Below are 15,300 nucleotides of genomic sequence, written 5' to 3'. Positions count from 1 at the left end.
CAGAGTTAGAAAGTTGGTTTAGTGACAATAAAAATTGGAAGAAAATGTGAGAGATTATAGATTTAACTTTTTCGATTTGAGAGTTATAAGATTGGTTTGAAGGATTTTGAGAGAGAATATCCAGATAAATGAAAAAAAAAATATTACAAATAAGTATTAATGATATATGAATAATCATATTATTATCCATTAAAAAATATGGGTTTAGTTGAGCGGTGTATTGAATTTTGATTCTTTTGACAGATTACATCCAAATCAATTCATTAATTAGTATAAATAATTAGCCAGTGTTAAATAATTTTAATGTAAACCATTAAGATTTTAATTGCTTTGATGGTTTTATTGTAAATAACGGGTTTGTTGAGCAAATTATCTAAGCCCGTAATTCGGCCCTAACAGATGCAAGAAGACTTTTTCTTTCTGAAGCCCAATTATTACTAACTTCAATCGAAGACTAAAATAATATTATAAAAAAGATTGTCTCAGAATTTTTCTTTTCGAAAAGCTTGATCGATAATACATTTCCTGCATTTTGGAAAGTTTGTTCCTAAAATCTATTTCGAAAATTTTATCCTTATTCTTGAGATCGTGTTCTGAAAATTTTAAAAAACTTTGTTCTGAAAGATTTCTGGAACACTGAATCCAGAAATCACTTTTACAAAGGATAATGCAGTCATTTTGAAAATCATGAAGGTGTGTGTAGCTAGAAATCATGGGGTTGAAAGAAGAAAAAGCATGCAAGAATTTGCTCTTAAATATGGTGTATTTATCTTCACACCACTATATTTTTTTCTTACACCTCCGTAGGTATAGGAAAAGGCCAAATTATCCATAGGTTGGAAAGGAAACATTCCGAATTTCTCATTTCGAATTTATGTTTTGAAATGTGGAATTTAAAACTCAAAAATTATGTATAGCAGATTATACAATTTGAAAATGGATAAAATCACAAGTTTAAAGGTTGTTTAAACTCTACTATTATAAATATCACATAACACCTAAAATTTTAATTTTATTACAATTACTTTTAAAACTTATAAACATTTTCCAATAACTTTGAGTTCAATAATAATAGTAATAATCATAATCATAATAATGAAAACAATAATTTTTAAAGTAGATATAATCTCCAGCTACAATTTCTTCATCTCCAAAATTTGTTTAACACTCCTCTTAGAGACTGAAGGCCCTTGTAATCTTAGGATTATCACTACTGCATCATCAATGAGTAAACATGAGATTACAACTAATGCTACAAATCATCAACATTAATTAAACATGAGATTACAACTGTATATCAGTACCTAGCAAGGTTCATGACTCTCTGCAAGCCATTGTGATCCAAAATTTTGATTTTAAGATAAAATGTGAAAGAATTATACGCAACAATATGTCCAGTGAATTGGATGATGGCTGCATGATTAGCAAATTTGATATTCAACTTTAAGTGAGGTTGAAAATCCAACTTTAAGTGAGGTTGAAAATCAGAATCTTGAAAGCAAGCAAATTTACAAAGAAAAAGGCTTTAAAAATTATAGTACTATGTCACTCAGAACTGGCAAGAGCTGATTGCAAAACATCTTCGAGATACTTCTCAGCATCAGCATACTGCCTTTTCTTATCCTCAATTGCTAAGGCAGCCAAAGCTTTATCCTGAAAAATCCCAACCAACAGAAATATACGAATAAACACATGGTTTTAATACAGTAAAAAAATATAACAAACAGAAAGGCATGTAAATCACGAATACCGGAGGCAAATCTTGGTAACTCCTCAGAGTATCAAGGATGGGCTTAGTTTTCTTCTCTAGCTCCTTTCTATGCTCAGCCATTTCAACCAAAACCCTATGGCTAACCTCGGGGGTATAACCTGCATGATTCAGCACCGCCTGCACCAAATGTTATTCAGGGTGTAAAAGATAAGAATCCGAAGTATAAAAAAACATGATAATATCATACAGAGTAGAGTGCGGGGGGCATAGTAGTAAGCCAAAAAACCACCATTAATATCCTAGGCTGCAGCCTATAACAAGAAAACGGGGACTATGATAAAAAATAATAACATCATGTACAGTAAGCCACTTATGGTATACAGAAAAGTGTACTAAAGAAACTACACTCTACAATTAACCAAAACATAATAAGGTATACAGATAACAAACCATAAACCTGAGAAGAAATAAAATCTATCAAAAGAACACAAACTTAAGGCGCAATACATAATCATTAATGCATAAAAAAGGCTATAATGCGTATGGGATAATTCTTTTTTTTCCATAATGACTAAAGTTATCTACTACATTTTGCGATTGCTCACATTCACATCCTTTTGTTTTCTCTATCTTTATCACTCGCGCCCTAAATATAAATACACATCCAATATCATATACATTCTAACCATATATTTCAAAACTCAAAGGACTAATTTCTGAAGCCTTCATCTATCCACAAGAAGAAGAGACAACATACCTTGTAGTTGGCACATTGTTGCACGTATTGTCTTTCTTTTGCAGCCATTACTTGTAAATTTGTAGCCCAATTATCCATCTGAGCCTCACATGGAGCTACCTCATCTTCTAACTGAGCAAGTGTTCTGCATAAAAATTGGTTCATGTAAACTTAGCAAAATAACTGATAACAAACGAGAGTAATGCCAAAAGGCTGAATATACTATCTAGGGTGATAACATGCAATCCAACAACATCTCAGTTATTGTGGGTGCAACAACCACATTAGGTCTTGATCGTTAACAACATCAATCATAACACAACCAAAACTTGCAAAGGTAAAACACACCAGAAATACATAAAAGCACTCCATTTCATAGTTTTAAATGGCAGTCTGCAACATTTCAGTTTTGAAGGCTTCCACAACAAAGCACCTGCAATTACGTATCTACAATCTTCTGTAATATTGACTATCGCAATTTAAAACCCTGCTTTGACTCATTTGAAAATGTACCTTTTCAAATATGTTAGCCTGGCTATTGCCTTTCTAGTGTAATCAAGTAGAAGCTTGGATTCCTTGTTAACTTCAGCCCTTTTTTCCTCCACTCCAGTCTTCCTTAGGGAAATATCACCCATAGCTACAAGAAAGCTAAAAAAAAATTTCAGGGTGAATATAAACTTCCAATATTGATACAAACAAAACAACAATGGACAAACCAAACAAAACCCACCTACTCATTTCAGTATCTCTTATATTCAACAAGTTGGCCACGTTTGCTAGAACTTGTGCTGATGTAACCACATTGGAGGGCAGGCTCTCCTGTGCTAAGCCCACATTCTCCAAAATCTCCCTAATCCTCGCAGCTGCAAATAATCATCATCATCATCACCAAAGGATTTAAAAATTGACTAGGCTTAAATGTTACCAAGGCAGAAAGCTATAAACTTTCGGTAGGTTGATATAACTTATTCCATGTTTCGTAACTGCCTCAATAAGTTTATGTTATCTTTACCAAAATTATGATGTCGAGAACAAAACCAATACCAAAAACATCTATACAGAATTTTCATTTTTTGGTGAAATAGAAAACAGAATTTGAAATCCAACTAAAATAGCATCGTGATCAAGCAATGTCTATGCTCAAATGATATTAATGTTAAGTGTTAAGATTATACAGATTAATGGTGATCTTTTAATTAGAAAGATATACCTTCGACTATTCATTTTATTTTAAAACAACACTTACTAGTACTCAGGATATTATCTGTCTCAATCAGCATATTTTCGCGTGAATTATGTTTATTGTAAAACACTCGAGCTAACACGGTAATTGAGGAATCTATTTGTTGACATAACAACGTTTTAATTTCTATAAAAAAAAATTATAAATTCTGAAAAATACAAATTGTCTTGCATGATAACAAAACGTCTCTGAGATAGATCACAATATCAAAGACAAGGTGATCAAATCAAATGTTCATATTTAACCCTTCTCTTTATTTATTTATTTACTTTAGATAGTTGCCTAATTTAAATTCCAAAATAAACATACAGATCATGATTTCTCGGCCTCAATAACTTCAGAACAATGATCCTTAGTCTGCAATATTAACCAAACTGTAACCACATTTCCCAGGAGAACATGTTCCGATAGTGGAGGGCAAGCTGTCTCCCAACATACCCACGCTTTTCAAAATCTCCGCAATCCTGACAGCTGCAAGGTTTTAAATCCCAATGCGTAGCCACAATAGCAGCCAAATTTGCCGGAACCTTCAGTAATCACGATCGTTTTGCAGATTAGGAAAAAAAAAATGAGGAACCCTAGCCATAACCCTAACTAGAAACAAATCATCATCACCATAGTTTCCACAATCCGTGGCTACGGCATCACAGCTTAGCCAGTCCAATTTCAGTAGTACGTAATATTCCACAATTGGAAACCACCGTCATTTTGACGACAGAAAGTGTGCGAAACCCTAACCCTAAGAGTGACTGACCTTGGGATCGGTACTCGGAGGCCTTGAGGCGGAAATCGCGAGCTACAAGGCGCGCGGCCTCGTCTTTGGCTTTGGAAAGCGTGATAAGATGGTGCAAATGCGAGACGCTGCGCGGTGTGTATTCGAATTCCGGAACGGGTTTCCCAGCGCCTTCGAACGTCTTCGCAAGCCATTCCTTCACTTCCGCCACAGCCTCTTTCTCGCTCATTCTTCTCTGAAACACATTAGCACACACACTCGATTTCAGATCAAGTCCAATGAATCAAAACCACAATTGAATGCAACATATTTCAAATCTCCTCATCTGAACAAAACAAGAAAAAGAAAACAAAATCTTTACCTTCTTCTGAATCTATGAATCAATTCTTCTCACTGCTAACGCATTCTACTTTCCTCGTCTCAGTGGCGCGTGATTACGGATAAATTCCCCTGTATAATTTGAATTTATTTCGAACAGCATTGCAATAAAGCTTTTTCTTTTTCTTTTTTTTAACGCTAGTTGATTTGTTACTCTAAATAAAAATATTCCGCGACAGAAACTTGAAAATGCAGTATTTCTGTTTTTTTTTTTTTTTTTAGGATCGAAAAATGTTGTGAAAAGTGAAACTTGTATAAACTGTGACTGTGTGAAAAAAAAAAAGGAGAAATTAATTGATATTTATATGAATTATTGCTCTTTATAAATTAAAATTTTTAAATACATATAATATAGTGATTAATTGGTATGTGTTTGAATTCACTATGGGGTTCACCGTAAATCGGAGAATCTTGTTTAATAAACTATAATTATTTATTACGTTTATTATTAGATCTAGATTTAATAGCTCTAATGATCTCTGTTTTCCTCACTTTTTTTTTTCAATTTTGGTTCTCATACTTTTGTTCAAATAAAAATCAACTGACAGGTAAAAAGTAACATTTTTATGTGAAATATGTAATTAATACTAAATACGTATCTTTAATAAATATAAATAATAGTTTAATTGTTTATAGTATCTCTAAGATATCATTTAATTTTTCTTAATAAGTTTTATTGTGATATTTAAAAAACAAATAACTATGTTTAAACATCCACTCATCTCTTACGAAAAAGATAATTATCAGTATATGTGCCTTACAAATAACAGGTTTAACACTTTTCTCAGAACCAAAGGCTCTTGCCATCTTAGAATCGTTACTGCTACCAATTTTCATCATCATTGTGCAAAATTACATCTAAAATATCAGCATTGTAATAATATAGGACTGAAAAACGATACTTATTCATTGAAATATTCAATTACATATATAACAGTATAACTTAACTGCTGCAACTTAAATTAAGGAGAAAAATCAGTAACTAATATGTCAACTTTATCTAACGTGGCCTACTGTAACAAATCCCTCATAAATAGGATATGATTTATTTTAAACAGAAAATTACTAAATAAATTCCTAGTGTGCCTAGCCAGCTTCATGATTATCTGATATCCACCACCCTTCTCCTTCTTCTGACGGGATATATTCATATGAACTAATAATCATCAACCATGATAAAATATTGTAAATTTGGCCGTATAATCTTGACAACCTGACCTCGCTTCAATCCATAGTATCTTGCAACAGGATCAGTCACCTGAACCCTAGGTATCTGAGATCCACCCCAGAAATTTACAAATAGCACCATGTTAGTGTCAACAGAAAATTTATAGAACAAAAGTGAAGACAGTGATCAACCTGGATTTCTTTCACAGTGTATTTCTCAACCAAAGTTTTCTTCTCTGCCTCAGGGAGAATCTGATGTTCAGGGAGAATATGTTCTTTAATGTTCACCAACAGCTCTGCCTCCTGAATCAACACTCTATCATAAAACTCACATTCACAATGCACAAAATCAAAATTAAATAAATAAAAAATGTCCCATACGCAAGTTATTTCCTATTCATTTTAGTAAGTTTCTCTATACTTGAACAATCTTTACATTTTAGTGTCTAATAACAGAACACCTAGAAACCACCACGTTAGTTCCTATACAGAGGATTTTAACATTTGGTATCCCAATGAAATTATGCAGTGGATAGCGTTTCAAATATACATCAACATAAAGTACTACGTGCTTCATTTCTAGCTGAGAACCTCCTCCCATATTCCAACCCATTTTCAGTAATTTTACTTGACTTTTTAGTAAATCCCGAAACATAGAAAGCAGCTTGTCCTTTTCGAATACATACTTTCAATAGGTTTGTCCATAGTTCATCGGCACGAAAATGCTGATCACGAATAACCCTGAGTTCACTTAAAAAAACACATCAGATGGAAGCAGACCAAACAATTACAGGCAAATCTAAGATTTAAAGTCTATTCAAATAAAGAGTCAAACATAATTTCGAAAATTTGTCTTTTTACAGAAAAAAAAAGGTTATATTTCCATTAAAGTTCTCATAACCATCTCATGTCTCTCTCCCTGAAAGACCAACATTGTTCATTTCAACACAAACTCCAACCTTTTAGAACTTAGAGTAATCCTGCCAATAGGAAAAGACCCTTTAAGTTCTCAATTTCAAATTCCTACAGTTCTGACTTTCTCCATTTGTGTTATGTCATTTAAGATTTTCTCACATGTATTAACAAACAAGGCAATAGATTTTTTTTCCTAAAATGTAAGTACATTCTTTTTTATCGCATTCTGCATGATTATTGCACTCAGAGAAGGGGAAGGCAACCTGAAAAACCTCCAAGTAAAATATGGAAGACAATCCGTTGATGCATTTTCTAAAGTAGTGGTTGAGGCTCATCTGAGTGACGAGAATGGCTCTCCAGACCTTTGTAGAAGCCATAAAGTTATAGTAAATGTTCAAGATACCGACGTTGAACGTGGCCTCGTTCGGGAAAAAGACGTAGATCCGATCGTTGGAGTTGTCCTTCTTAGACTTGTGGATGAAGAGGTCCTTGCGCTCGCCGTACTTGGATTTGAACTCGTGCTTGGACACGTTGATTTCGAAGTCTTCCACAAGGTACCCTCTGTCCCTCAGCATCTGCATCACCGTCTTCCTGATTCGGAAGAGCCTCGAAACTTCTTCCTCAGAAAACACCATCTCCTTCACTTTGCTTTTTGGAAAAATCTAACAATACAAATTCACAATAAACCCTAAATATTCAAAAATTGAATCTTATTATTAGATGATAATTGAAGGTTTTAAATAGATAGGATATTTACAATATTATGAAAATAAAAATAAAATCTAAAAATATAAGTAAAATCTTTTTAATTTATTATAAAATAATATATAAACAGAAAATCATAACTATTTATTCTTGTTTTATCGTTATTAAATTAGATATTATTAGATTCAAAATTAATAAAATAATAAATTTTTAAAATTTAGGTTTATGTGAAATACTTACCCTCCTAAATTCTATTCTTCTTTATTACCTTTCTTCGTTTGCCTAAACTTTGCTCTTTTATGCTGTGATAGTGTCAAATCATTCACTCTGAGAAGATTTAGAACTGTAGATTTGAACTTTCTTTTTGTATTCCATGACTACAATGGAATGAGAGGAGGAGAGGTTCAGAATGTTGACCACCTCATCCATGACCGAAAAAGAAGAAATAAAATCACATAATTAAATAATAAAAGAATATATATTTATATTCATTTGATATATATAAAAGAATAAATTTTTATACTTTAAAAAAAATAAAAAATGAAAAATTATTGCATCAAATGTAAAATATGTGTATATCAAAATATATGTAAAACAAAATTTAAGTGTTTGTTTGTCTCCTAAATTTGTAATTTTTAAGAGTTTAATATTATAATGAGATGTCAAATAAGATTTTGAGCATGTATCATGTAAACAAAAAATTTAACAATTTTTCTTTTTATAACTTTTTCACAATCGGTACATAATAATCTGTAATTAATTCATTTTAAATATTATTTTAAAATAAATTCAAACAAATAAAAAATAATAATAATATGTATCATGTCAAAAAATTATTAAAAGGATTGTTAAAATATCACAATACTATGTATCATAATCACTTGACTTGCAGAAGTATAATAATCTATAAAGTGATTACCTTTGAGAGATTGTCGAGTATGATACTGAGATATAGTGTTGTAGACATGATTAATTTTACTACCAAAAGAATTCAGATTTTGCAACAACTTCTACGTTTCTAAAGTAAAAGTATTTGCAATATAGTTGTTATTGAATTGCTTTTTGTTGATAGGAAAGATTGTTCTTCAAGTTTTTTTTATGATATCCAAATTTGATTAAGTTTATATTAGTAATTTGAGTTTAAAAAGTATTGCGAACTGAGTTAGAATATTATTAAAATTAAATTAATAGAAACATAATTAATTAAGAACTTGGTGTGAAAATATCTCATAAAACACGTGTATTAAATTATTATTAATCTATTAGCTTACTAGTATAATAGATTAAAACTTACGTAAATCACATCATTCAAACTTGAATGATATTAATTGATTAAATTATCTATTTGCTTATTAATTAAGGATAATAATATTTAGACAACATTTTTCTGACAACATTTGAACATTGATTACGTGTCAATCTGTAATTATTATTATTGATTATGGAGTAATTTACGACCAATCACAGATTGACACGTAATCAATGTTCAAATGTTGTCAAAAAAATGTTGTCTAAATATCATTGTAAACTCTATTTGATATAGTGAATATCTTCTAGTTTAGATTGCTTAGAAGATAACTAAACATAGATTCTTTCGAGTTAAACTAGTAATATTATTCTTAATCAATCTTTTTCTAATCTACTTAATCATAATATATCTCATACAAAATTATTAATACGTTAATTCCTCAAACATTAGTATAAGAAAAGTTGTAAATCATAGTGGAAAAATACTATAACACTTTTAGGAATAGAATATTATAGAGAATATATATTTCGTCATATTTTATCATGGATAAGTATGAACAAGTTTTTTTTAAGAATATTCTTGTGAAAAAATAGGAATCCAATTTTAAGAAAAATATTAATACCATATCAACGAAAGATAAGTAGATAAGTGATAAATTATGAAGTTAATTGCCATATATTACACTGTGAGATCAAATTAATTTTTCCTTAATTTTTTTCCCATCAACAAACCATTTGTGATATACATTAATTCAAGAAACAATTTTAGTATCAATATCTATCATAAGTTTGAAAATAAAAATAAAATTAAAAATATAATAAGAGCCTCAGAATATTAAGAGCTAAAATGTTTATAGCAATTTGATGAGAAAACATGAGATTTGTTTTAATGTTTTATTTGGTAATCATCCTAAATTTTCCTAACAACATCAAATTAATTTCACACAATTTAGAATTTCATAAAGTTTTCACAAAGAAAACACTTAATTTTCTATAAAAGTTCACAAGTATTTTCCTTATATTATAGGAGAACATTTTATAGAATGAACCCAACAAAATCCTTTAAATTTCACATTAATATTTGATACTCACTTATAACTAATTTTCAACTACCTTGAATTCTCATTGTATCGATAATTATTTCAGTTATTTAATTAAATAGACAAAAAGTAAAACTAAAACTAGAAATTCGATCCACTTCCTCATGATTATATCACTTTTAAAAGAAAAATTATATAATTTTTTTTTAAAATTATATTAAAGAGTTTCTGCAAAATATTACATACATGAATTATTAATTTTAATTTATAGTATATTAGAACAAAGAGCCACGTAAAAATCAAACCACTAAAACTGAAAACGAAGACAAATTTATATTTATATTTTGAAAACTTGACCATTATAATGTCATACTAATTTGGAACAATAATGTAATACGAAAAGTCAAGGAATCTAATTCTATTAGCATGTGAATTATTAAAAAGTTTTAGTACGAAAATTACAGCAATCACATAAGAAGAATAATATTTTTAAAAATATCATATTGCGAAAATTAAATTTAAAAATATTTATTTAAATATTTAAAGGGGGTTTTGGGTAAGGTCTTTTACTTCTAGAAATTAACCAAATAACTTGAATGATTGTTGACATCAAATTTGTACATGGCAACCAGGTCAAACATAGTACAATTCTAATATTTTTAATACAGATTTATTTATTTTTTAATATATATTTATTTATTTTTAATACAGAGTAGTGTGACTTGGAAACACAGAGTCATAAACTGGAATATTCAAAGACAGATAGAATAAAAATATATTTTAAGAAAATAAAATTATAATAGAAAAATTAGAAAAGGAAGCGAAGACCAAACGTGAATTACAGCTTTGGACTCTCCGAAGAACGCAAGGAAGAACGGATAGTTTCAGAAACTTCAGAAAGGTTTTGCGTTTTGAGTTATCAAACGCCGTCGTTTAATGGGCGATGACAAATCCTCCATGGCCATCACCACTAGAGACAGAGATCGAGAGCTTCTCATCCCCGTCGCCGACACTGCCGCCGCCGCCGCCGCCTCACTTTCCCCCAAGCCGTCCTCGTCGTCGTCCGCGCATCATGCTGGACGCGAGGTGATCTCTTCGTTCGCTGTTTTCCATTTAGGGTTTTCAATTCACCACTCGTTTCCCCTTTTTTATGCAATTCGCTCAACATGGACTGTTTTGAATGTGTTGGGTTGGGGGATTTACTTTAAAGTTTGTACTTTGACTTGAATTGTGCTTTTTTGGGGATGAACCAGTTAGGCATTGAGGAGTTAATAGTGTCTTGTTGAGAGCAGTGTGTGGCTTCAAGAGAACGAAGATTTAAGTGAATGATAGTCTGAGTTTGTTTCATGAATCATCGAATTGCATTCAAACTGAGAAGGGATAGCAAAATGGTAATAAAATGAAGCCATCTAGTCCTAACTATTACACCTAAGTAGAAAGAAATTTAGGTGCATGTATTGGGTGTAAATATTCATTTTTGTTTTCGTGGTTTTGAATATCAGAGAAGAGTTATAGATTGCATACGGGAATTTGCTATACCTTCTTAACTATTTATCTGACAGATTGCTCTTTTTTCCTGTTTCTGTCATTTTGTAGACTTTTTTCAAAGTTATTAGAAGCTGGGCATCAAAAAAGTTCATGACAGGATGGTGCGTGATTCTTCTGTCCATCATCTTGATATTTAATCATTGATACATGAGATGTATTGCATTTTCCTACACATGATACTGTTTATGCTTTCTGAATGAATTTGCCTCGTGCATTCCTTGCATTCTTTGAGACGCTGGTTTATTTTCATAATTTTTTATCTTCACTTTATTTCTACATGCATATTTTCTATTTTTTGTGTTGTATCGCAAAAGGAAAATTACAGAGCATAATAGTTGATTTCTGAATACGGGGAAGCTCTTACTTCTTTTCTACATTACGGGAGGATATATTCCTGGTGATATTACAAGAGTCCAAGTGATATCTTTCTTATTGGGAAATTTTAAATGCATGACAATCCTGGGTTCTATGTTCTGAAGACTGTAAATCTCAAAGTTGCTTACCGGGCACCAGATACTATTATGCACTCTTTTATGACAATTCTCAACACAAGTGCCGCAAAAGTATGAAACAATCTCATTGCTATCTTGTCACTTTATTTGAACTAAAAGGACAAGATTATGGGGAAATAATAGGTATAATGATGATTTAATATGGATGCTTGCTCCTAGGAAGAATACATTTTCTTGTCAGTATACCTCTCTCTGCTTGTACATATCTGTGGTTTGCTGAATTATGTTTGGTTACCTTTATTTGTTTGGATCAGTGGTCGCGTTGTCCTTTTCTAATTTCCAAAGTCCTTTGCTTGTCTCACAGTTAGTTCTTTTGCAGTGTCATTCTCTTTCCAATTGCTATCACCTTCTATATAACATGGTGGTTCATTCATTTTGTGGATGGATTTTTCTCTCCTATCTATGCTCAACTTGGAATTGATATTTTTGGTAAGTGATTATGTTTTATGGTATTTCACAATCAACTTTTACTGATGTAAAAATTGTAACAAAGTTCGTTTTTATACATCAACTTTGTTTTCTGGCAGGAATTGTTTTAAGAATTTATTTTTTCTCGAGACTGCTAAGATCATGGTTATTTAGTATTCTATTGTATTTGATGCATTTTTAAGTGAATTTATATTCGTAATATTTCTATATTTGTTGTCTTCTCTATTTTTTGACCTGGAGTGAGTTGGATTATTTCATTGAGCAGCAAAACCGTTTTCAATTGATTTTATTGTTTGAAACTCATTAACTCTATTTGCTAATATTTGGTCAGGTCTCGGTTTCATAACTTCCATAACTTTCATCTTCTTGGTTGGGGTTTTCATGTCATCATGGTTGGGTGCATCTGTCCTGGGCCTTGGGGAGTGGTTTATCAAGCGAATGCCACTTGTTCGTCATATTTATAATGCCTCCAAGCAGATCAGTGCTGCTATCTCTCCAGGTATGTGTTTGCCAACATGTAACTCTTAATTGGTATGAGTGAAAAAGTGGATGAGAACAGTTTATGCTAACATGCATATTGTCACAGATCAAAATACACAAGCCTTCAAAGAAGTAGCTATCATACGGCATCCACGTATTGGAGAATATGCATTTGGATTCATCACCTCATCTGTTACTCTTCAGGTCTCTGAAACTTCTATGTTTAGAGTATTTTAAGTTAAGAGCATTTTTACTAGCATCATTTCTTGATTATGAGTTTGATTATAATTCCCTGGTGTTACTTAGTGCATTTACTAAGCAACATTTGTCTATGATCCCATTATTATGATGTTATTTGATATTTAGTTTAGCATTTTTTATGTTTTTTTTTTCAATTATTGTGTATCTCAATACTGTACATACAATAAGCTAGGGGAAAATGGTAAGCAGATGATGCTTCGAGTTTGATGAGACTGGTTTATGGTCAATTCATGACGATATCTGTGTTTACAAAGATTTTACACAGCATTAATTAAATATTTGTTTTACAGAACTATTCTGGAGACGAGGAGTTATACTGTGTCTATGTTCCTACAAATCATCTCTATATCGGTGACATATTTCTAGTCAACACCAAAGATGTCATTAGGCCAAACTTATCAGTTCGAGAAGGAATTGGTGAGTGATTCTTTTTCATTTACTTGAAGTCTCAAATTATAGAGGTCAAAGCAGGCATATTTATTATGCACTGTGGTAATATGGTTCTGTTACAAATACCAAGTTCCCTTCTGTGACTCTCTCTCCGGTCATGGTATACCAATATTTGAACTAACGACTTTTGGTCTTGCAAATTTGGAAGATAAATTTCAGAAAGGATAGTGACTAAACGAGTAATGATAGTTACCTATACTTCGTCACATATTGTAAACATACCATTTTGGTTAATTTTTTGTATGACACTCCGGTCCTAACTCATAATATACACAGCATAGTGGCTAGATTCTGTAATTACCCAAACATTATCCGTGTGTCTATCATTTTCTAGACTGGCTTTTGTACTTCAATTTGCAAGCAATGAATGTGTATACAAGTGTCTGTGTGTGTGTGTAATTTGTTTTTCTTGGGATACGACCTACTCTTGAAGATTCATCTCTAAAAGGGATAATAATAAGAATAATGAAGAAGAATAACAATAATTCATTCCACTGATTTGTTTTGAAATTGCAGAAATTGTTGTTTCGGGAGGCATGTCAATGCCACAGATCCTATCAACGGTAGATTCACGCATCATACCAGGGGAAATAAGTAGAATCAACAGAAGCTGAGAGTGAAGAGAGCAGGGTAGTTATTGATGTTTCTGTTCCTTGGTGTCATATGAAGCCATCAGAATGACAATGCAATCATTGTGTTGCGGATGCCAGTATTGAATTTACGTGATTGATTGCTGAGAAAAAGAGACTCTGATGGCTTGTGTAACATTGGTTTGTGTAAGAATGTAGAGTTTAGCATTTATTTGACAACCATACAAAATTCTATTGTGCTTGGATTCTCGGATTTTTACCTGTGTATAATGTACTGGTTCTCTCCACTTGTTATAGCAATTCAATTTTGTAGCTCTCATTCATGCCTTACAACTTCATGCAGTATATCTGTAAGATTGAGTCTGCACAAAAAGAAACAAGTTACAAAATATCGTCCTATAATTTTATCAAAGTTCACTTTAATCTCTTTGATCAAACGGTTAATGTATTACTAATGTTAAATCGTTTCAATTGTTAACCTTAAGTATACTCAATTTGGTAATTAATTTGATTTATCATCGTACACTCTCATACATTTTTTTTACTATAATATTCATGTTTTTTACTTTTGAGATAACGACATAGGTAGAAAATGCAAAGTTTTCTCATATTAGTACTTGTCAAATTAATTACGAAGAATCTCTAGAAACGCTACAATTCTCCTTTCACAGTGATTCCGAAATAAATGCAATTGTTAGAAATCCAACGTAATCAAGTGATTATTTAATAGGGTTTTAATGCAGTTTTGAAATTCAAACATGCACGACTTTTTACCACTCAGTAGTTTTTCATCATTTTATTGAAAAATCCACACATTTGAAATTTAAATTTATCATTATCTAGGAGGCTGAATCCCTTTAATTTATTTTAATTTTAACTTTTTTACGTTATAATGAATAGTGATAAATAATATTTCCTTTTTTAGTAATCAGAAAATGACACAAATCATCACACTAAAAAAGATGTCACATGACAACATTTTCATTGTAATGGATAGTAGATAGACATATATACATTAACCAAACAAATTAAATCATTGTTGACATGAAATTCATGTATGATAAATTGAGACAAAATTATTATTATTATTATTATTTAAAATAGACTTGATTAGAACTGGGTGTGACTCGTATACATAAAGTCAGATTGGAATG

At 31.3% G+C, this 15,300-nt stretch overlaps 3 protein-coding genes across 4 annotated transcripts; 1 reads left to right on the top strand and 2 right to left on the bottom strand.

Annotated features, from left to right (window-relative positions):
• Positions 1 to 1,081: 1,081 nt before the first annotated feature.
• Positions 1,082 to 4,940, bottom strand: LOC106769542 (AUGMIN subunit 1). Of its 2 annotated transcripts, XR_001376340.2 has the most exons (8): positions 4,785 to 4,940; positions 4,445 to 4,658; positions 3,178 to 3,310; positions 2,961 to 3,095; positions 2,469 to 2,592; positions 1,751 to 1,888; positions 1,305 to 1,653; positions 1,082 to 1,213 (listed from the first exon to the last, which is right to left on the bottom strand). XR_001376340.2 is itself a non-coding variant. In XM_014655210.2 (7 exons), exons 2-7 carry the CDS (start codon positions 4,650 to 4,652, stop codon positions 1,546 to 1,548), a joined length of 846 nt encoding a protein of 281 aa, XP_014510696.1. In that variant the 5' UTR covers positions 4,653 to 4,658; positions 4,785 to 4,940; the 3' UTR covers positions 1,241 to 1,545. The 2 variants fall into 2 exon arrangements, 1 of the variants encoding a protein (XP_014510696.1); XM_014655210.2 differs by lacking the exon at positions 1,082 to 1,213 and having other exon boundaries at positions 1,241 to 1,653.
• Positions 4,941 to 5,684: 744 nt separating this feature from the next.
• Positions 5,685 to 7,574, bottom strand: LOC106769565 (DNA-directed RNA polymerases II and IV subunit 5A). The gene is made up of 3 exons (XM_022782928.1): positions 7,147 to 7,574; positions 6,161 to 6,271; positions 5,685 to 6,074 (listed from the first exon to the last, which is right to left on the bottom strand). The coding sequence occupies exons 1-3, from the start codon at positions 7,516 to 7,518 to the stop codon at positions 5,958 to 5,960; spliced, it is 600 nt and encodes a 199-aa protein (XP_022638649.1). The 5' UTR covers positions 7,519 to 7,574; the 3' UTR covers positions 5,685 to 5,957.
• Positions 7,575 to 10,692: 3,118 nt separating this feature from the next.
• LOC106770290 (protein CONTINUOUS VASCULAR RING 1) lies at positions 10,693 to 14,465 on the top strand. Its single transcript, XM_014656126.2, has 7 exons — positions 10,693 to 10,962; positions 11,473 to 11,525; positions 12,256 to 12,365; positions 12,697 to 12,864; positions 12,952 to 13,049; positions 13,397 to 13,523; positions 14,073 to 14,465. Exons 1-7 carry the CDS (start codon positions 10,813 to 10,815, stop codon positions 14,168 to 14,170), a joined length of 804 nt encoding a protein of 267 aa, XP_014511612.1. The 5' UTR covers positions 10,693 to 10,812; the 3' UTR covers positions 14,171 to 14,465.
• Positions 14,466 to 15,300: the final 835 nt, after the last annotated feature.

This window comes from Vigna radiata, chromosome 1, assembly GCF_000741045.1.
Source record: "Vigna radiata var. radiata cultivar VC1973A chromosome 1, Vradiata_ver6, whole genome shotgun sequence".
Classification (NCBI taxonomy): domain Eukaryota; kingdom Viridiplantae; phylum Streptophyta; class Magnoliopsida; order Fabales; family Fabaceae; genus Vigna; species Vigna radiata.
Note: the sequence above shows the minus strand (reverse complement) of the source record. Positions and strands in the feature narration are given on the sequence as shown.